Genomic DNA, 20,561 nt, shown 5'->3' on the forward strand with positions numbered 1-20,561 from the left:
CACATTAAATTTTCAGCACAATGCCTCATGATGACGACAATGATGACGATGATGATAATGATGGTGATGCTAATTCTCCAGCGGAGATGGAATAGTGATTGGGGCTTAAGTTATAAGGTTATCAATGCCAGGAAGAATGCCCCCGGGGATACTTTTTATTAAGAGCTTCTGAACAGTTCCGACTGGGGTGCCCTCTGGAGACCACTCTGACAACCTTCAGGAGACCGTTCTCACAGCGAGACTCCAGATTTGTAAACCTCGACATCCCAGGTTTTCATGATCTAGTAGTGCTTGACTTAACCTTTGGGGGAAACCGAGGACTACAGTTCCCAGGGTGCACCACTTCAGCCCCGCTTCGTCCACGAGCTGGCGTCTCTCCAGATCCCCTGCCCAAACTACAAATCCCAGAAGACCCTGCATCACGGCTCCGGTCTCCGGGTTCGCCACGCCCACTTTTGAAGCGTAAGTGTGCCCGTGTTGCCCGCTGGGAAATGTGCCAAACACCCTTCCCTTTTCAGGCCCAGGCACGGCAATCTGGCGCGCGAACGGGCAGCGCTCGGATGCCGGCTCCTAATCGCCCGCTCGGAAGCGCAGTCTGGCTCGGGAGGACTCGAGGCGCGGCCCGGCTCGGTCCGCCGGGAAGGTGGCCGTGCTCCAGGCCTTGCCGGACTAGGAGGTAGACGGGGAGGCGGACGAGACCAAGTGCCAGCCTGGAGCGGGGAGGGGGCTGCGGGGCAGGGTGAGTCCAAGCGGAGATAGTAGGGGTGTAAATAGGGCGTGGCTCTTCACTAACCGGCCGGCATGAAGCGCACCCCTAAAATTAGAATTTTAGCTGTCCCATCAGGGAGAAGAGGAGGGGCGTCCATATAGTGCGATGGCTTATGATTTGGGGCTGATGAGTGGAGCTTCACCCCATGGCCTGGCCGTCCCCGGCCCGCGGAGGCAGTGGGCACCCCGGGCCGCGGGCGCGGAGAGCGCAGGTGCTGGCGGGCCCGGTTGGAAAGTTAGGCAGGAGTGTGGTTGGGACGTTACCCAGGGCACCTGAGGCTTCGGCTCTGTCCCCGGAAGAAAGCCGTTCCCAGCCCCTTCCTGACTCTTGGCGATTGAGGTGGAAGGTCTCTGGGGATGTTTGGGGATCTGAGCAAAGGGAATCCCAGCGGGAAGGAAACCTTTGAGCCTCGGAGGCCTGAGCAGTGCTGCCGGGGTGCCCCCTGAGTCATTAAACGCATTGCATCCCATTACATGGGGTGGGGGCTGTTGAGTCTGAACCGATCCGGAGAGAGCGGTGTCCAGCTCCCCGGTTGTAGAATATTGTAAAAGTGGCTCTGCTCATAGAAAAATGACTTGGGTAAATTAATTTTTAAAAAATGATGAAGGCACAAAACAATGTATATATTGTCCCTCTAAGAATATTTCCCAAATATGGGACATGTGTCTATGGCTATGGATAGAAAAAGAATCAGAACTATGCTGTACTTTAAACTCTGAAGAGTGGTTATTGATGGGTGGTGAAATTACAGACTAATTTTACCCTCTGCATCTTTATGTAGCATCTGGATCTGTACAATGAGCATGCGTTACTTTTTATTCCCCCTTATTTTTCCAAAAGAGTCACTGGACTGCTCTGAGGGGGTGCATGTTGGAAGGCAGGCACTGCTCTGGGGCTTGCATCTGTCAGGCCCCCTGCAGGCTGATTGGCCAAGAATGCTAAGAGGATTGAATTGGAGGGGTGAATTTAGTGTGCGGTCTATGTGAGGCTAACGCTTTTTTTTCTCTTCTTCTAGGTTGGAAAGAGTCTGTGTTAGCAAGTCTCACACCATGGTATGTGGTTGTTTTGATCTCTGTCTGTCTAATCCATTATCCTTTCTAGTTTGAAATGTTCTTCTCATTATCTGGTGGATTTGGTTTGCATTGTATAACTTCCATGGGATCTGATAACTCAGCTAGGGGATGAGAGGGAGAAAAATATTGTAGCTGGAATGCCTCTTCAGCTTTGGATTTGATCCTTCTTTTTCCTCTTTTGTCAGGGTGTCGTTCTAGCCTATGCTACCTAGTGTTCCTGTGGGGGGGGGGGGGGGGATGGGGGAGTGTTGATTATAAAAGAAACTTTAATATATCCACTGTTGTGCATTTCCTGGGACAAAAGTTTGTTAAAGTCAAGGTAGGCACATGATAAATACATACATCTCATGTTTATTTCAAACGTTTTTCTTTCCCAGCTTTTACCACGTTTCTGATTAAAGATCGACATTCCTGCATAAGCATTTTCCTGTTACAATGTCCTTGCCCCTTACAGAGGAGCAGAGGAAAAAGATTGAAGAGAATCGACAAAAGGCTCTGGCTCGTAGAGCCGAGAAACTAGCAGGACAGCATCAGAGTGCAGGATCGGGCTCCTCCATTGCTGCCCTTTCTTCCCAGTCCAAGCAGGGTCCTTCTCACAGTCTCCCCAAGGATTCTTCTAAGCCAGTGAGCCATGGTGTCGTTTTCAAGCAACAGAAAACCAGTGGTTCATCTCATGGTGACCAAAGACCTCACAACCCCCACAGTTTTCATCCCAGCACTCTGGAGCAGGCAACGGGGACCTGGAAGAGGCCAGAAGAGATGCCTACAGCCTGCCCACACCACAGCCCACCAAGTCAAGTGACTCTCGCTGGGATCTCCCCTCCCTTGGCACAAAGTCCTCCAGAGGTTTCCAGCCAGCAGCTCGTGGGTCAAGGTCATTCTCAGGTTTCCCACAGGGCCAAATCGACACCCTTTGCTAACTCAACTCATGAGCCTTTGGCCAAAGCAAAGAGTTCCCAGGATACACCAGCTTCCTCCTCGGGACAGCTCCCCAGGGAAGCTCAGTTAGAGGCCAAGGCAGCCAGACCCTCCACCTCGGGGCAGAACATTTCTGACGTCCATTGTGGCTCTGGGAGTGTGATGCCCAGGACCGAAGGCAGACTCCCACAGAAATTGGTGGCCTCACCTCGCAAAGCAGTAAGCTCCCAGGAGGGAACATGTGTAAGGGATGGAGACCGTTTCCAGGTGAAGATTGGGTACAACGCAGAGCTCATTGCCGTGTTCAAGAGTCTGCCCAGCAGAAATTTTGGTAATGCGTCTTCATTCAGTCTAATTTTTCAGATTTTTTTTTCCTATTTCTAGAATCCCTTTTAATCTACCAGTTTCTCATAAATATGAAGAGGGTGCATTGGCACATTCTGTCTAACCAGTTATTAAAATTTTTCTATTTTAGTCCATGTTTTCTTTTGTCATAGACGTTCCTTCAAACAGCTGCCAAAATTAGGGGCTGCCACACGGCCATATGGAGAATGGATGAGTTTTTACTGAGATGCCAGCTCCTCTGCCAGGTGCTTCATATGCCCTGTAGCACTTAAGCCTAACAATTTTTTGAGATAACAAGATGTTATTTTAAAGGCGATGGGACTGGCTCAGCCAGGTAAAGTTACATGCTCAGGTTGGTTTGTCTGAAGGGCAGAACTGGAATGTGGCTAGCTCTGCCTTGCCTCAGTGCACGTTCCTTCTCATACCTGAGCTTTGCCGGACTACACAGGGTCCCACCTCTGCCCTCAGCCCTCTGAGATGAGGCCCATAACATGTCAGAGCCTGACTTAAATTTCTTGATATGGAATAAAAAGCATTATTCTTATTTATATTTCCTATTTGTCCTGTACAAGGATTTTGTAAATCAGTGGGGGCTTGTTCAGCCAACTTTTTTGAATTTAGCATTCATTCATTCATTCATTCATTCATTAAACAAGCTTTTATTGAGTGTCCAAGTACAGATTACAACAGTCATCAACCTCATTGTGGACAGACCAAGTATTTGTGTTTCATTTTAGATCCTGACACCAAGATGTGGAACTTCAGCATGTCCGACTACAGTGCCCTGAGTAAGTAGGTGTGTCGTCACCCCTCATGCAGGAAACACTGGTATTGAGAAGTTTCTCTGGAGTAGCAGATGTGGTCTGGCTGGTGGTTCGGATGGCTTTCAGGCCACCGTCCCAGTGCTCTTCTTCCTTCTCACTATGGCCAATCTAGTGAGGCAGCTCATTGGGTGATAGTCACTGGTAATATTAACAAAAGCTGGCATTAAATGGAGCCTGGTATGTTCCAGGCTGTTCTAAGCCCTGTACATGTGCTATAACTCTTTTATTCCTTCTGACAACCATTTTACAGATGGGAAAACTGAGGCCCAGAGAGGGTATGTTACTAACATAGGGTCACACAGCCAATAAGTTGCGCAAATAGCATTCAAACCCTAACAGTCTGACTTCAGGGTGCATGTTCCCACTGGGTTGCTGGCTCCAGCCATGGCAGGCAGCTATGCCAGCCACTGATCTCAGGAAGGTTTACAGTTCATCAAACCACCCAAATCCTCACAGCACTCTTTATACAGCTAGTTAACTAGGGCTTGCAGGGAGGGGCATTGCCCAGGCAGGCTCCAGCCAACGCCAGGTCTGGGGAGTCCAGGTCAGGTTGTTGTCAGGGCCCGTGGGTGCATGCACCACTTCTGAGATTTTGTTGACTGTCCCTACTCCAAGGTGTTTGTCACCTCCTGGTGCCTGAAGTCTGCTCCTCTGCCCTGGGTGTTCTCACATCTCCCAGCAGCCATTTCTATCCCCTCTCTTCCCTCCCAGTTCAAAGAGGGAAAAGATGAGGATACATGGTGAGGTCACTCCCCCGATTTGGGGCACCAGTACAGTTTCTGGAGGGTGATGGTCAGCTCCCAGCAGAAGTTCCTGTTTCTCTCCTTCACCTCGCCATCTTGAAATGTGTGACACTTGGTGATATCCTTTTCTTTAGTAGCTGCCAGTGAACTTTTTTTGGGGGGTGAGGGGGATCATTTTTACTATTAATCCATTTGTTAGGTGTTGGGAAGGGGAGACCAGTGCCCTAAGTTAAGAATGCAGGTTTTGACACACTGTGTTCTCATGGTTCCTCAGATTAAACCATTGTTTTCCACTGTCATGATTTTGTTTGTTTTATTATCTTTTTACTCCTGTTCTCTGACCACACTGCATGGTGACCTAAATGACTTTTGTGTTTGCAGATTCATTTATGTTTTCTGTGTGATATGCTTGCCTTCAGTAATGCTTCACATATTTTTTTTGAAAACTATTTAACAGGCACAAAAGTCTGTTCATACCTTTTAGAAGAATTTTACTGATTATTTGTTTAGCTCCTCTGTGTCCTTACCAGTGTTTTGCACACTTAATCTGCTGTCTCCCAAGATATATTAACATTCTCACAATGATCATGGATTTGTGCATTTATCCTTCTTTTTAAATTTTCAGATAGGTTCATGATTGTTGTGTCTTCTTAGTAGATTATAGTTTTTCATCGCTCTAACATGTAAAGGCTGGGTCTACCAGTCTTTCTGTCATTTTGCTTCGGGTGTACCTCTGGATTTTGCCTTTTCAATCCTATCACACACTCATCTTATGGAAAGTATATCAAAGTGCAAAGAAGAAACACTATCCCCAAAAACTCCCCACTCAGTTAACCACTATTCACATTTTAGTTTTGTACCTTCCAGCCTTTTATCTGTGCATTAAAACATACAAATTTTTACATATGTAATGTAATTGTTATCTTGCATAATTCATTAGTGTTCCAGCATAGCATTTTTATTTTCATGCTGAATGTTAACAGTTAATGCTGAGTGATAAAAATGCCCATTATCAGACCACTTTGACTTCCAAAAAAATGATTTCATACTATTGAACTCAATTTTTTTGTGTATTTGTCTTTTCCAAAATTTCTTCCAAAAAATCATTATTGATTATATGATATTTCATTGTATAAATATGTCCTAGACTGCTTAAATCATTTTCTCTTTATCTGTTTTAATTTGCTCCCAGTTTATTTTTCAGTGTTAAATCTGTAAGGAATATCTTTATCCATAAATTTTTGTATTTTCAATTGTTAGTTGGGGGAGATTCCTAGAAGTTGGATCATTTGATCACTTTTTAGGGCTCTTGCTGTATATCACCGCATTATTTTTCAAAAGAATTTATTTCCAACTGGCAATGCAGATATCTATTTTTTATAAGTTAAAAAAGGGCTTTTTTTTCTCTGATTATTTGTGCAGTTGAACATTTTTTTCAAATGCTTATTAGTCATTTCCCCCCTCTTTTCAATTGGTTACATCTCTGTGTTTTGTGGTCTTGGGTTTTGTGTGTGTGTGTGTATGTGTGTGTGTGTGTGTGTTTTAATATATATTTATTGATTTCAGAGAGGAAGGGAGAGGGGGAGAGAGATAGAAACATCAATGATGAGGGAGAATCATTAATTGGCTGCCTCCTGCATGCCCCCACTGGGGCTCGAGCCCGCAACCCAGGTATGAGCCCTTGACTGGAATCGAACTCGGGACCCTTCAGTCCACAGGCTGACACTGTCCACTGAGCCAAACCAGCTAGGGCATGGTCTTGATTTTTTAAAAGTATGGGCTCTGCTTGCCTTTCTTACAAGTATCTTTACTCAGTAGTTTTGCCTTTTAATTTAGTTTGTGTCTTTTGACAATTTAGTTTTATGTAGTCAAATCTATTAACCTATAAAGTACATCAGTAATAGATGAAATAAGGTTCAAAACTGTGCTTCTGTGGCCTGGTGGGCCTTTGTCTCTCTCCCTTGTTCTCTAAGCAGAGTTAGGGGCCTGGAAGTAGGGTTAAGTGGGCGATTCTGGTCTGTTGACTTCAGCAACAGAAATGATCTAATAAACTTGTTCATTCTGGTGAAATCCTTCTTCCCCTTGTTATTTTTTGACTTCTAAGTGTTTTAATTTGAAAACTTAAGGAACAGAAGAGTAATGTTCAATAAATCGTGAATTTTCCAAAGCCTCAATGAAAGCATGCTTGCAAAGCTTCCCAGTCCAACAGTACCTGCCATGTGTAATTCCCTATGACCCTGTCCCTGCCCTCCTCCTTTGCCTGCCTGAGCATCCAAGGGCCATGTGAAAGTCATCCACCTTGTCACAGCTGTCCTCCTCTTCTCCTTCGCAGTGAAAGCAGCCCAGCGCCTCCGCACGGTCACCCTGCAGCCTTTGGAAGGGGCCAGCAGTGTGGCACAGACCAGCCTGCCTTCGGCTCCCTCTCTTACCTTTGTTAAAGGGCAGTGCATGCTCATCTCCCGGGCCCGCTTTGAGGCAGACATCGGCTATTCACAAGAGTTGATTGCACTGTTTAAACAGATGGATTCTAGAAATTACGGCAAGTAATTGGCCCCCGCCTGCTTCCCAGGGTGGGTAGTGGTCTGTGGTCTCAGAGTAGGTGTTTTTCTCTCGATTTGAACACTCAAAAATGGCTTTCTTGGTAGAGCCTTTCTGATCTGCTACTCTTGTAGAGAGGTGATGCCTAAATTGTTTAGATAGTGAACAATTGGCCTGTTTTGTCCTCAGAGGCCTCCCAAAGAGAAGGACCCTCCCTACACTAACAATTTTTCCCAGTCACCTGGTCAGTGTTTTCTTGGTAGAAGCAGATAAATTCCTGCTTTGGCCATTTAAACCTATCTGTTTAGATTTTGTAGCAGAGCTAGAAGAACAGATGGTTGTCATAAAAATAAATGCCTTTCTGTTGACTAAGACCATAATTCTCAAACTTGAGCATCATCAGAATCACCTGGAGGGCCTGGTAAACCCAGATTGCTGGGCCCGGTCAGTGTTGATGCCTCCTTCCCACCCAGAGATACTGAATTCATTGGTTTGAGGTGGAGAACTGGTAGTTTTAAAAATCTTCAGGGGAGTCTAATAATCAGCCAGGATTGACAACCACTGGCCAAAACCAACAATTTTGCTTTATTTTTTGTGAGGTTCTTCGAAAGCTGCCCCATCCAAATAAAGGGCAGAAATCAGCTTCAGAATTCTGAACTCCTGGAGTTCATTCTTAGCATGGGCCATGTTGTTTTACAAAATGCTGTGGCTTTTATGGGTTAATATTCACATTCTTGAAATGGTTTTAGCCTTTCCCTGGGCAGGTAGAAAGCAAGGTCTTAAAACCTCTTGCCTTTGAGACATCACAGTCACCACACCATGCGAGCTCCCTGGAGGTTTAGAAAACCAGGGACTGAGTAAGTGTGAGGACACAGCAGAGGCAGGCTGGCACGTTTGCTTATTTTGTTTCTTCTCATTGCAGATGTCAAGACCAGGAAGTGGAGTTTTCTCTTGGAAGAGCACAATAAACTAAGTGAGATGCCCACCTTGCTTGTTTTATATCATGCTGTTGTTAAGCTTTAATGATCTGCCTTAAATTCAGTGTTTTAAATGGTTTTCCTCCTCCTTCCCCCTCAATGACTGTGCATGCTGTGTACAGGACAAGGAAAGGCAGAGATGTTCTCAGGCAGCCCCGGCCCCATCCGCTGAGACGGTGGCTTTACAACAGCCCAACGAACCAGGGGCCTCTGCTTCCATCAGCGTGAGGCAGTACTGGTCAGATTCCAAGGCCGGGAAACCTCCCTCCCGCCCATCGTAGAAGTGTGGGGGTCAGAGGTGAGCGAGGATTGCCTCGCTTAGATGGAAGCTGCTTTGGACGCCCTCTGAGGACAGGCTCTCAGATTACTTCTGGAACCACATGATCGGTGAAGGTGGGAGGGTCTCAGCCATACTGAGCTCCAGGTGGGCTGAGGTCTGCCAGAGGCGCGGCCTAGGCCAGGACGCACAGCTTTAATGAGCACTTTGCAGATGGACCAAAGGAAGGGATGTGTGTACAGATGTAACTACAAGAAGGAGAAGCCAGTTTGGACTTAACATTTTTCTTCTCTGCCTGCTTGGGTGCGATATGCCTGAGAAAAGGGACATGGTTTTATCTCAGCCTGTCCTGAATGTCAGTCTAACACCCATCTTCCAAGCTGTCACAGCTCTACAGAGGGTTTGCTGCTGGCATCAGTGTTCCTCCTGTTTGACCCCGATGACTTGTTGGCCTCCCAGCCAGTGTTCACACTGGTCAGGCCAGGGGAGGCTGAAACATTGGCCCTCTTGCCTGCCCGCCTGGGGCTTTAACGAAGAGGAAAGCTGGGTTTCTTCCCTCTGTCTCCTCCTTATGTGACTTACTATAGGACCTCAGATGGATAATTCGACATTCTGGGTCCCAGTTGTCCTTTTAGTAAAAAGAAAGAAAGAAAAGAAAAAGAAAAAAAAGTGTGTATGTGTGGGGGTGGTCTTTAATCCATACCTGCTCTTCTGCCAAAAATTAAATATAAGGGAAGGGCTTTGATCCTTGAGGAAAGACTTGTGGCAAACTCAAGGCTAAGTTTGAATATGAGGAGATACTTAGTATCAGGGAACACTAGCTGAAGCAGAAAGGATCCCATGGCTGCTGCTGTTTGGAACTTGTAACTCAGAGCGAACTCTGGCCAGAGCCAAATTTTTGGTGAGCAATAGGAGTGAGTTTTTCCCTCTCATCCCTTTGTCTTTCAACCAAAGAAAGACATAAATGTGTTAGCTATAAAGACTTGACTTTCATGGAAGGATAAAAAGCAGGATACTTACAGCATTAGTAGGTGAATGTAACATTGAAAACCATGAGTCTCGACTCACATAGTATTATATAATGGTTCCACATCTTTAGTGGGCCACATACTCTTTGGAATATCTGATGAAACAACAATTCTTCATCCAGAAAAACACACACAATGGCCAGACATACAGTTTGTGTTTGTCATCAATAATCGTTTGGATCTGGAGTTTAGAATTCTAGATTTAGAGTTCAGATTACTTTTTTCCATGCTATCTGGTCATTCCAATGTCTTGTGGAAGCTAAGACTGATTCTCCCCATTTCACAGATTGGAAAAAAGCTTAGGCCCAGAGACAGGAAACGTTGTTTTCCTTATTGGGAGCATTGCGGGTCATGATACACTCAGACTCGGACTAAACATTGAGATCTTGAGTTTGTATCATGACTTGTATGGAAATTTAGGAGCCAGACCCGTGCGCTACGAGGCTGAGGAGACGGCCTGCAGAGTCGAAGGTCCCGGTGAGCTCTGGTTCCATCAGCATCAGACAGGGCCCTGGGGAATTTGCACCTCTCCTCACCCCTGGGGCTGGTTCCTCTGTGGAATTTAGATGACTGACCCTGAGCTCGTGAACATGTACATGGAAAACTAATTAAAAATGACAGACCTTCTGAGTAGATGAATGCTCGTTGATGACCTGGTGATAATTATTTTCTCCAGATTAGGTGACTAAGCTTTCCTCTCTCTTTTCTAAGTGACTTGAGGCCTTTGCCCACAGTGAGATTGGCTTAAGGCCCTTTGTTTTCCCAACTGTCACAGTCCAGAAGGACTCTGCATCCTCCTCAGCAATTCTGTCTTGTCAGCTGCTATTTGAAAACATTCCCATCTCTGCTGGGTGGCTTCGTGGTGGCTTTCACAGAAACGGCTTCTAGATGGCTCATGAGGCCAGAGCACACTCCTGCCACCTCCCAGCACAGGGATAGGACACGGCCACCGGCGACAGTGCACAGGGCTTTCTCAGAAACACACCCCGTTGGCCGGAGTAGCAGCACAGGGATTTGGAGACAGTAGTCGGTAGGAAGCAGAGTGGCAGTTTTTTCCTCTTGAGAGGCTGAAAGAACATAACACTTACAAAACACCGTAATTCACAGTGGCCGGATCATCAGCCGTGTCTCAGTTTTCGTCAGGTATTTGAGTTCTGAAAGTCACTAGGATTATAATGAAAATGGTTTCTGAAAGCACATGGAGTGCTCAATCTCCTGATGTGTGGAGAAATCAGCATGCTCAGATTTAATTTGGAGGCATAAAATGTACTTCTGCATCAGTATGGACAGTCTCTTTATGATGAAGCCGCCAACCTTACCTAATTTCCTATCCTGGTGATTCTGTTCTTGCCAACTGTTCCCAGAAATAACTGGTACATATATTTAGTGAAGGACGAAATGGATTTAAATGTATTGAAAATACAAAGCTATTTAAGGTAGTGGGTGGCTCAGTCCTCCAAATTCACATCAATATTTGCAATTGTAGCCAATTGGTTGTGTGGCAAAACACTTTGTAATATCTTGTGAAGATATTAAGGAAAAACATGATCATATGGAATAGAGAACTACAACCTTAGAATTTCAAATAATACTGGGTAGAAATGAAACATGCCCAGTTTCTCTTTACTGGATTCCTGAGGACAGTAAGCCCCTTGGTTTTACTATGACTCTCCCAAGGTGCCCTTGAAAAGGTAAAGGATAAAGAGCAATTGAGGATCTGTGAACAGTGGTCACTCTTCTAACTTGATTTTTCAAAGGAAAATGCTAAAAGGGAAGAACCTTAGAAAGCTACAGCCCCTAGGACAGCAGACTGTGGTTGGTAGGTTAATGATTCTGCTACCACCAGCGATCTCGAGGTCTATCGTCTGTTCTCTAACTTTGTGATTTTTTAACATCTTCCCCTGCCCGTTCCCCCAAATTGTATGTTTTTTGTGTATCCTGGTTTATTCTTTTTCCTTTTCTCTGTTGAAGAAGTTTTTTTCCTCTTAAATTTAAAATCAGGTGAGGCTTAAATTCTTTCAAAGAGTAAGATCAGTGAAATTAATTTGCTTTCATTTCCATGTAGATCTCAGGTAATTTATTTTTCCCACTTGGGTTAATGGCTTCTGACTAGAAGAAGAGATTTCCCCATCCACTGTATGGAGGTCTGGTACCGCACACTTGAAAGGAGAGTGGAGACCCCCAAAGATGAGCTGTAATGGAAAGTCAGACTGAACTTACCAGGGTTGGTAAACGTTTTTGTAAAGGGCCAGAGAGTAAATATTTTAGGCTTTGTGGGCTGTGCGGTATTTGTCCCAACTACACAACTCTGTCAGTGTAGCATGAGAGCAGCCATGATAATCCATATGGATGATAATCGATAAACAAGCTGGCACAACTGTGTCCAGTAAACCTTTATTTACAAAAACAGGCTGATTTGGCCCCTAGGCCTTTGCTTGCCAGCACCTGCTTTGGAGGCTGGGTAAGGAGCTAGCAGGCCACCTCAGGACTAATGGGTTTTCTGGCTGCCTCACCACTGAGATCACTACTGTGAAACTTACTCTCAAGGGGAGCTCATCATTCTCTTGCTGAAAGGGTTAAGAGTGTGCAGGGCCACATGCATTGTTACCAGTTGTGGACTTTGCCCTTTGTTGTTGTTTGTGAGTAAGTACCATCTTACTGATCTTTCTCAGAAATGCCTAGCATCTTCTCTGTATGGCGCTCCGTGCTTCCTCGCCCGTTGACAGCAGGTGATGTAGAGTTCTTTGACTTCTCAACATCGAAACCAAAATAAAACATGAGGAGAATGGAAAGGAGACAAGATTTTTCCATTTTAATTCTTGCTTTTTCTGGGCTGATTTTTTTCTTATTTGAATGGGAATACTAAGATAATTTTTTTACATTACTTTAGGTTAAAAAAAACGATCAGTCACAAAATCACTTTGTATTTCTTTCCAGTGTTTGTGTAGTATAGAAAATCAATTTGGCATGACCGATTGCCCTCATATTTGCAGAAATTAAGGAATAGAGAGGGAAGACTTGTTCTCTAGCATGCGTCTATCAGCCCTGATTTTTCTCTCCAGTTAGTTTCTTAAGATGGCATGCAGCAGCATTTCAGCCATTGAAATTTGTATTTCGTAACCCCTGGATCTCTTGGACATAACACCCCAATTCATATGCCTCTCTTCTTCCTTCTAGTTGAAAGGGTGCGCTGCCTCCCACAAGTGCAGCTGAGTCCTCTGCCCAAGACACTCACCCTGGCCTTTGCTTCTCAGCTGGAGAAGACGTCTCTTTGTCTCACGGCAGACGTCCCTGAGGCTGACCTCTCCAGAGTGGACCCCAAGCTCGTGTCCAGTCTGCTGCCCTTCCAGAGAGCTGGAGTCAAGTAGGTGCCTGATCTTCCTCTTGCTCCCTTTCCCTCGCATTTCATCCCTTCCCACCTGCTGTGTTCAGATGCCCCTTTTGTGAATGCTCATCTTTCACAGACGTCTGGAAGCAGTTAGGCATTGAACAGCCAGGTGTACTGTTACCAGAGCCTGAGTAACCATTGATTTCAAATTCTGTGCGTTAGCAGGGCTCTGTGTTGCAGGTGTGCAAAAACCTACTCAAACTAGTTGAAGAAAGAGATTTCTCAGTGCATGTAATAGAAAACCCAGGATCTAAAAGGATCTCATCAGACTCTGTCCCTCTCTCAGCTCTGCCTTCCTCTAGTTTGCTTTATTCTCAGCCTGATGCTACTCAGGTGTGGCAGCTGGGGCTGCCAGGGGCTTCCAGCTCACATCCATCAGCCCAGCATCCCAGCGGAAGCACCTTTTCTCGGAATCCCACACTGAAATGCATGGATCTGGAACCAGACAGTCATTGTGGCCCAGAACTTGAAGTCTTGTTGGTGAGGCTGGATGGTAGGCCTGCCCTACAAGAATTACTTGGACTGAGAGTGGGAGGTGGTAGTTTTCGAAAAGAAAGCTCAGTCCTTTTTTCCAGACTTCTTGGGAGAAGCAAAACGACAGGTTTGAACTTGCCTTCTAGTGAATATACGAGAGGTCAAAGAGAGGGAGGAGGTCTTGATAGTCCACCCAAAAATATGAGAGCTAGATGTGTTGGTAGGCGGTGTGGTTGGAGAAGAGCCCTGTGCAAGGGAAGGAACTGAACTGTCAATGGCACTGACAAGCAAAGTCAGCCTGCCTGTGTGCAACCCACTATGGTGTTTTGGTTAAAGCTCGGCTGCTATCTCAGACAGGATTCTGTCCTGGGTATGGTTTCGGCACAGCCATACCTTACTGCATTCCCAAGTCCCCAGCTCCGCCCACCCTCTCCTCCTCCTATCCATCAGCCTCTGTCCCTCTGAGGTAACACACTTTGCCATTTCGGTCCTGCATCTACTGTGATCTGTGATGTCCTTTGGGCCGCGTTTTACCTAAGCTCAAGGCAGTTTTTTTCCTTTGCTCTTTTCCTCTTCTGGCTCCTTAATGACAATGTTGCCCACTCTGACTTCAGCATCAAGTTCTTCCTGGCTCCAGTAGAGAGAGATCCATGGGCCCATGTGGTACCTGCTGGACTTGCCAGGTAACCTCCTCACCACTGGGGGCGCTGTGCGAGGCACCGGGCCAGTGTGCATGGAAACAAAGTGGGGCCAGCAGCTCCCATCTTTTTCTCTAGGGCTCCGAACGTGCAATGGTACTTACAGCCTTTCTTCAACACTTTCTAATTAAATCCAGATTTTAACTTTCATTCTCTGGTGTTGAGGGAAGAGGGCTATGAATTCCACATGTTTTTTTGTTCTGTTTTGTTTTTATATGTAAAAACTCAGTTGAAAACTCCCTTAAACTTATGGAGTAAAATCTCTTAGATACATATCAGCTTCCTCTAATGACTAAATGGTCTCTCAAGAAACCAGTGAATTGAGGCTCTGGCAGACAGCCACCTGCCTAAGGTCTCTCAGCTCCCACAAGTGAAACTGGGGCTTAAATCACATTTTCTGATGAGGACAGAGCTTCTCTTATGCAGCCTGCCCTGTAGAAGAGGCATCAGCTCTGTGATTGTTTCTCTGTTTACTCAGGTGTTTGCTTTGTTCTCATTTTTGGCTACTTGGTTCCTGAGCTGGGCTACCTCAGGGCAGGGAAAAAGGAAAGACTGAAATTCAGCGTCCATTCTGCTTTGAAAATGACCAGATAGACTAAAGTGCTTCGGTGCTCCCTGTCTGCCCTGTCTGCCAGTTTTGTAAACCAGAAAGTAAGAGAATAAATCTTTCCACACTTGCCCTCCCTCTGTCTGAGTTGTGGGTTCATCCTGAAAATGGTCCAGAGCTTTAACCCAGGTCTGAGGTAGGTGTGCCAAGAAGAGGCCTGTTCAGGGAGGTGAGGTCGCAGGCCGCTGGGCTCCCTGCCTTCCCACTGAAGGAACGTGGTGGCCACAACCTGGGGTGCTCCCTCTCATTGGGTGGGCGGTTGTGACTGCTGGGAGGACAAGGAGGTGCAACGATGTGACGCCCGTTGTCTCCGTGTGCTGCTGAGCCCAGGCGTGCTGGCCTCATGCCTCCCTCAGGTCTGCATGTCCATTCTCCACCTTCGTCAGACCCTGGCCTTTCCAGGCAATTCAGAAAGGCCACGTGCAGCCTAGAATTCTTGTCGGCCAAACCAGCTGCTAATTAAAAGAGATTACGGTCTCTGTCTTTACTGTCTGAGAGGGAAAGAAAAAGAGCTAGTCGTCTGGCCTATTACCAGGTTTCTGAGCAGATGATGAGTTTTCAGGAATCATCTGAACGGGGACGGGTGTGTGGAGCAGGAGACCAGGCAGCTGGCATTCGGGATCCCCTCAGCGTTTCACTGAGTCATCAGATGACTCAAGCAAGTCATTCTTACTGTTGTGCCTTTTGTCGAATAGTAGCTATAAGAGAACATTCCTCTGACCCTGTTTTAAGTGCGTTACTTATTAACTTCATTAATCCTGGAAACAGTCTCTGGGGTAGATCCTGTTGTTATTCCCATCTATGGCTGAGGCACGTGGAGGTTAGGTAACTTATCCCTGAGTGGTGGGATGGGGATTCCAGCCCAGCCAATTGGGCTCAAAAGAGTCGGCTACACCCTTATTCACAAACGATTAGCAAGGGTTGTTGCACTGGAAGGCTCAGGGCCCTGCAGACTGTGACTAGTGAGCACCTTAGCTGAGGTTCTTCTCCCTCTTAGATAAACACCCTGTTCCACCCTTCCCTCTGGCCTTTACACACAGCATCCTCTCTACTCTTCATCTCTAATTTCTCTCCTCTCCTCTAGGCAGATCGCTTGTGTGAACAAGAGTGCCCCCCACCACCAGCCCCTTATTAGAGACCGTTTCCCACTGTCCTTGCACACCCCCAGGCCTCGCCTACATTGGGCTGTGGGTGACTCGTGTTGCAGACTTTTATGACCTGATTATCTTACAGAGCTTCTCCCTACCTTTGACCACCATTTCACATCTTCCCGATTCTGACTCCTTTTTAAATTATAATTCTGCTCCCTGATTAGCTCCTGCTTTTCCCTCTTTGGGGAGCAGATCTCTTCTCATGAGCAGGGCCCATGCTGGCTGCCACACAGCCTACACCGAACCATGCGCATGTATCACTTTACGTGGTGGCAGGTAAACTTGTGCCCCTGGGGAATATGTTGTGTTACTGTCCTTACCTTGTCTGCTTCCAGTTTTGCCATCGCAAAAGGAGGCCGCCTGCTGCTTGCTGATGACATGGGCCTGGGGAAGACCATCCAGGCCATCTGCATCGCCGCCTTCTACCGGAAGGAGTGGCCGCTCCTGGTGGTGGTGCCCTCATCTGTGCGCTTCACCTGGGAGCAGGTCCGTGCTCTTTGTGTTCGGATTTTAACAACGACACTTTTCCTCAGGGTTAGAAGAATCAAGTAACAGCTTGGGGACAGGGCCTGGGATCTTTAAAGTCCTGCTTCAGCTGAAGGCAGAATGGAGAGGAGATGCCCCCTGAGCCTGGGCTCATGGGCTGTGCCAAAGTAGAGTCCCGTACTACCTTCAGGGAAGGAAGCCACGGAGCCACAGAGCTCAGACTCGCCTCGTTCTGTTGGCAGACACTTCCTGTTAGTAGCACCTTTCATCTGTACCGCACTTAATTTTTAAAATATGATTCCTCCTTTAGTTCCCATAATCCCATAATAGCCATGTGCAGCAGGCGCAAGAGATATTAGCCCATTTACAGATGAGAACATTGATCTCAGAGAGGGTAAGCTCCACACTTCCTGCTAACGTGGCGCAGCGCAGGGCCTAGAGGTCACGTGCCAGACTTCCTGGCTCAGGGCTTTTGCTCTCTGTGGAAAGGGGTGAGGGCAGGATGTTCCCTGTCTACCAGGTACCTTTATGGCTAAAAAATCTGACCTGAACTCAGCTTTATTATCAGTCAGCCTTGAGCTTTGTCTGCCATACGTCGAGGGATCAGAGTGGTTCTGTGACATGAACAAAAATCCAGATAAGCCATCTTGATGAAGAAGGAAGCCCCATGCCTTATGCTGCCTATGGCGGCTGTCGGCTTCATCACAACTTGGCTGCTTCCTAAGCCCCCAGGAGCTGCCATGGGGATGAGGCAGCTCCGCCTACAGCTGCTCAGCCTGGTGCCCAGAGGTGCCCGTCAAAACTTTAAAATGGTGCATTGAAACAGTACCACATTCTTTTCCTGTTCTGTGATCTGAATTCTGCCAGTACCTCCATAAACTTATGATTTAACACATGTATGTTGTGTGTTAGATTCCCACAGCACCCTCAGAAATTCTAGGGAAGGGTCAGATGGTCAGATGAGGCTGGAGAAAGAACCGGCACTCCCTATATCAGAATCGTGTCAACTCGGCATGACAGAGAGCATCCGACACCGCCACGGAGGCACAGGTGGCCCTCTGCTGACCCTAGGTACTGGCTTTGGCTAGAGATGGCAACATTTCTGGAGAGAGCAGGTGCTTTGTAGAAAATATCACCATTAGAGCCTTCAGTGTACCAAGCTTTGCTAAAAATTCCTCTTAAAAGAGTGACGTTCTTTCTCTGCAGAAACTTGCCATCTAGTTAGGGGTCACAGAAGTGAAGTCCACAGGCACCACAGAGTAGCTGCTTGACTACACTTGCTACGCAGGAAGGAAGTGTTCTGCTAGGGAAAGTGAGGGGAGCAAGTGGGTGAGAGGAAGATGGAGATGGTAGCTGTTTTGGGGACAGGGTTACAGCAACTGTGGGAGGACATGGAGGGGCAGAGGCCATGTTGGCTTTCCAGGGAGCCGTGACATTGGCCCACAGTGAGAGTGCAGTGGTGGGTCGGCTGTGGTCACAGCCGGTAGCTGCCGGGCTGGGTCATCATTTTGGGTTTGTTCTCTGCTGTCATCCCCAGGCCTTCCTTCAGTGGCTGCCGTCTCTGAACCCAGAGCACATCAATGTCGTGGTGACCGGCAAGGACCGCCTGACAACTGGTTTGGTCAACATTGTCAGTTTTGACCTCCTGAGCAAGTTGGAAAAGCAGCTAAAAACTCCTTTTAAAGTTGTCATCATTGTAAGTGACTTGGCAACGTCTTTAAGGAGTTGGTCTCGGTGGAAACTTTCTTCTGTACTCTCATGAGTCCCACTCAGTCTCTAGGAGAACAGAAATCATGGTCTCATTTTGTGGTGAACCAACATTTCATTTCTCTCAATTAGCAGTTCTCAGCCCTGACTACGTATTAGAATTTCAGGGGATCTTTTTGAAAAATTCGATTTACTAGGTCTGCACTGAGGTTTCAAGCCTTTCTCTCCCTGATGTGAGGTCGGCTGTGGAGGCCTGTGTGTGGACTCTGGACCTCCGGGGCTCTAGGAACTCCAGCCGTGGGCCTTCATCTGGTGCCCTCTTCAGAACAGCTCAGGCATACTGTTCCAACAGCTCATAAGTTTTCTTCCAGCCAATAGAAGGACACTCCCTCCCCTCCCAGAAAAGCACTCTTTACTCTAGTCCTTTTTTAAAAGATGACTTTACTTGAGTCCAGGTGTGACGGCACACCTCTCAGGGACTGGCTTTCCTTCTTTTGGTCTCTAGAGAGACTTGGTCTGTGCCCCCTGTCAGCACTCACTGGATGCCATGTTCTGGAGGGTGTGCAGCTTCTTGTGTCCCCGCCCCATCTGTCCAGTTCCCACTCCCAGTTCAGGAACCACTAACCGGCATTCAGAGGCAGAGCCTATGATGGATGATTTCCAATGGACGTTTACCCTCGGTGTTCCTTTTGGTAAAACAGAGAAACCCAATGCCTCCAGATGATATGCAAGTTTCTTTTTTACTCAAATGTGTGAATTTTAAAAGCCAGTGGTGTTTTCCTTCTCTTAAAAAAAGAATTCTCTCCTGATTGTGGCTTCTCAAATCTTGCACTCAAGATTAGAGTGCATGTGTCATGTAGAAGGAGAGAACGGAGAGAGCTTTAGGAGGCCCAGGGAAGTGGAGTCTGAGTTGCACAGGTCAACAAGGGACCTGTGCCTTGAGCAGTAGGAACTCCGTGCTTTGAGCACAGGGCTGGCTGTTGGGGGTTGGGAAGTACATTCATCCATGTGTTCATCTAACTAGCAGTTGTGCACCAGCTTCGAGCCCCACACAGCGCTGTGCACTAGGACAATCCAGTAGGACAGACGGACACATGCACAGGTCATTAGAATACATCTCAGTGCTTTCATAGACTTGCGAACCAAGTACTGTGGCAATCAGAGAGGGATCTGTGATTATGATTTGGACATGAGAATCATACTGTGTTCAGAGCATAAGCAAATTTATTTATTTTTTTAAAAATATATTTTATTGATTTTTTACAGAGAATAAGGGAGAGGGATAGAGAGTTAGAAACATCGATGAGAGAGATCCATCAGCTGCCTCCTGCACGCCCCCCACTGGGGATGTGCCCGAAACCAAGGCACATGCCCTTGACCGAAATCGAACCCGGGACCCCTCAGTCCCCAGGCCGACGCTCCATCCACTGAGCCAAACCGGTTCGGCATAAGCAAATTTAAATGTGTAAATTTTTTCTAAGCTAAAAAGATAACAAATCTTTGGGGGAGTCATTTCTGGTTTGGCACAAATTCAAGTGTGGCTTTGAATTAAAAACATTGAAAGAAGTACCCCAGGATGATGGTGACTCTTCTACAATGTGTAGGAAGACTAAAGCCTTCATTTCTCACGTGTGTTCCTCTATCAGGTACTTGATGTATAATCGCTGATCTTACAATGGCCCCTGGGCAGAGACTGTCCCATTTCTCAGCTGATGAAAACTGACAGTGAGAGAGGTTACATAATTTGCCCGTCGGCACGAAGCTGGCAAAGTGGAGTCACTGATCACAGCTGGATTGCGTCTGGCTGCAGAATTCCTGTGTTTCTGTTTCTGACTTAACACTTAATCAGCCATGTGATTTTTAGCAAATGACTTACCACCATGGATGGTTTGTTCTTCAGTTAATTAAGGTCCCTGTCCTCCCCCTACTCCAGAGGAATGTTGAAGGAGGGAATAAAGTGACGGTCCTGAGATGTCACTTTTATATATGAAGGAGAAGCTAATAATAGTGGTCCTTTGTTACCCATTGGTAAAAGGGTCCATTCCCTTCCATATCTCTGGACTTTGTGCTACTTTCTCTATAAACCCCTTTTTCTTGGCTGTCAATATGGGCTTATCCTCAGATAGGAATACAAATGTTATACCCCAGGTTTGTGGGAATACATGCAGTGACATTTCGAGATTCATCTCACATTCCTGAATATTGTGCTTTTTAGCTCATTTTTTTGGTTCATCTTAGCTGAAATGGAACTGAGGGATGGGTCTTATAGGTCATCTTTAGCATCTTGATCTTTAGAGCCAGGATCTTCCTGGTATCCGCTGAGGGCTTATTAAGTGGCAGGGCTGTTCTAAGGGCTCTATGTGCCTTAGCCTGTTTAAGACAACCCAACACTAGTACACTGGGTGCTGGTAGTGTACCCATTTTACAGATGGAGAAACTGGCACTGTAGAGAGGTCAAGTAGTTGCTCAGAGTCACATAGCAAGTAATTCGACTGTGACCAAAATAGAAAAAATTTCCCCAGATACTAAGAATGTATTAGTTCTTCATTGAGCTTTAG

General features: G+C 46.5%; 1 protein-coding gene across 4 annotated transcripts in view; it reads left to right on the top strand.

Annotated features, from left to right (window-relative positions):
* Positions 1 to 240: 240 nt before the first annotated feature.
* Positions 241 to 20,561, top strand: part of SMARCAL1 (SNF2 related chromatin remodeling annealing helicase 1) — a 46,493-nt gene continuing 26,172 nt past the window's right edge. The window contains exons 1-9 of one of the 4 annotated variants that reach the window (XM_070422089.1): positions 241 to 462; positions 1,785 to 1,821; positions 2,220 to 3,091; positions 3,843 to 3,893; positions 7,005 to 7,211; positions 8,133 to 8,183; positions 12,670 to 12,856; positions 16,146 to 16,296; positions 17,834 to 17,992. In XM_070422089.1, the coding sequence (XP_070278190.1) occupies positions 2,278 to 3,091; positions 3,843 to 3,893; positions 7,005 to 7,211; positions 8,133 to 8,183; positions 12,670 to 12,856; positions 16,146 to 16,296; positions 17,834 to 17,992 (1,620 nt within the window). In that variant the 5' untranslated portion in view covers positions 241 to 462; positions 1,785 to 1,821; positions 2,220 to 2,277. The other 3 variants (XM_070422087.1, XM_070422090.1, XM_070422088.1) reach the window with 3 other exon arrangements.

Source organism: Myotis yumanensis, unplaced genomic scaffold (genome assembly GCF_028538775.1).
Source record: "Myotis yumanensis isolate MYYU_CA2020_CCGP unplaced genomic scaffold, mMyoYum1.0.hap1 SCAF_8, whole genome shotgun sequence".
Taxonomy (NCBI): Eukaryota; Metazoa; Chordata; class Mammalia; order Chiroptera; family Vespertilionidae; genus Myotis; species Myotis yumanensis.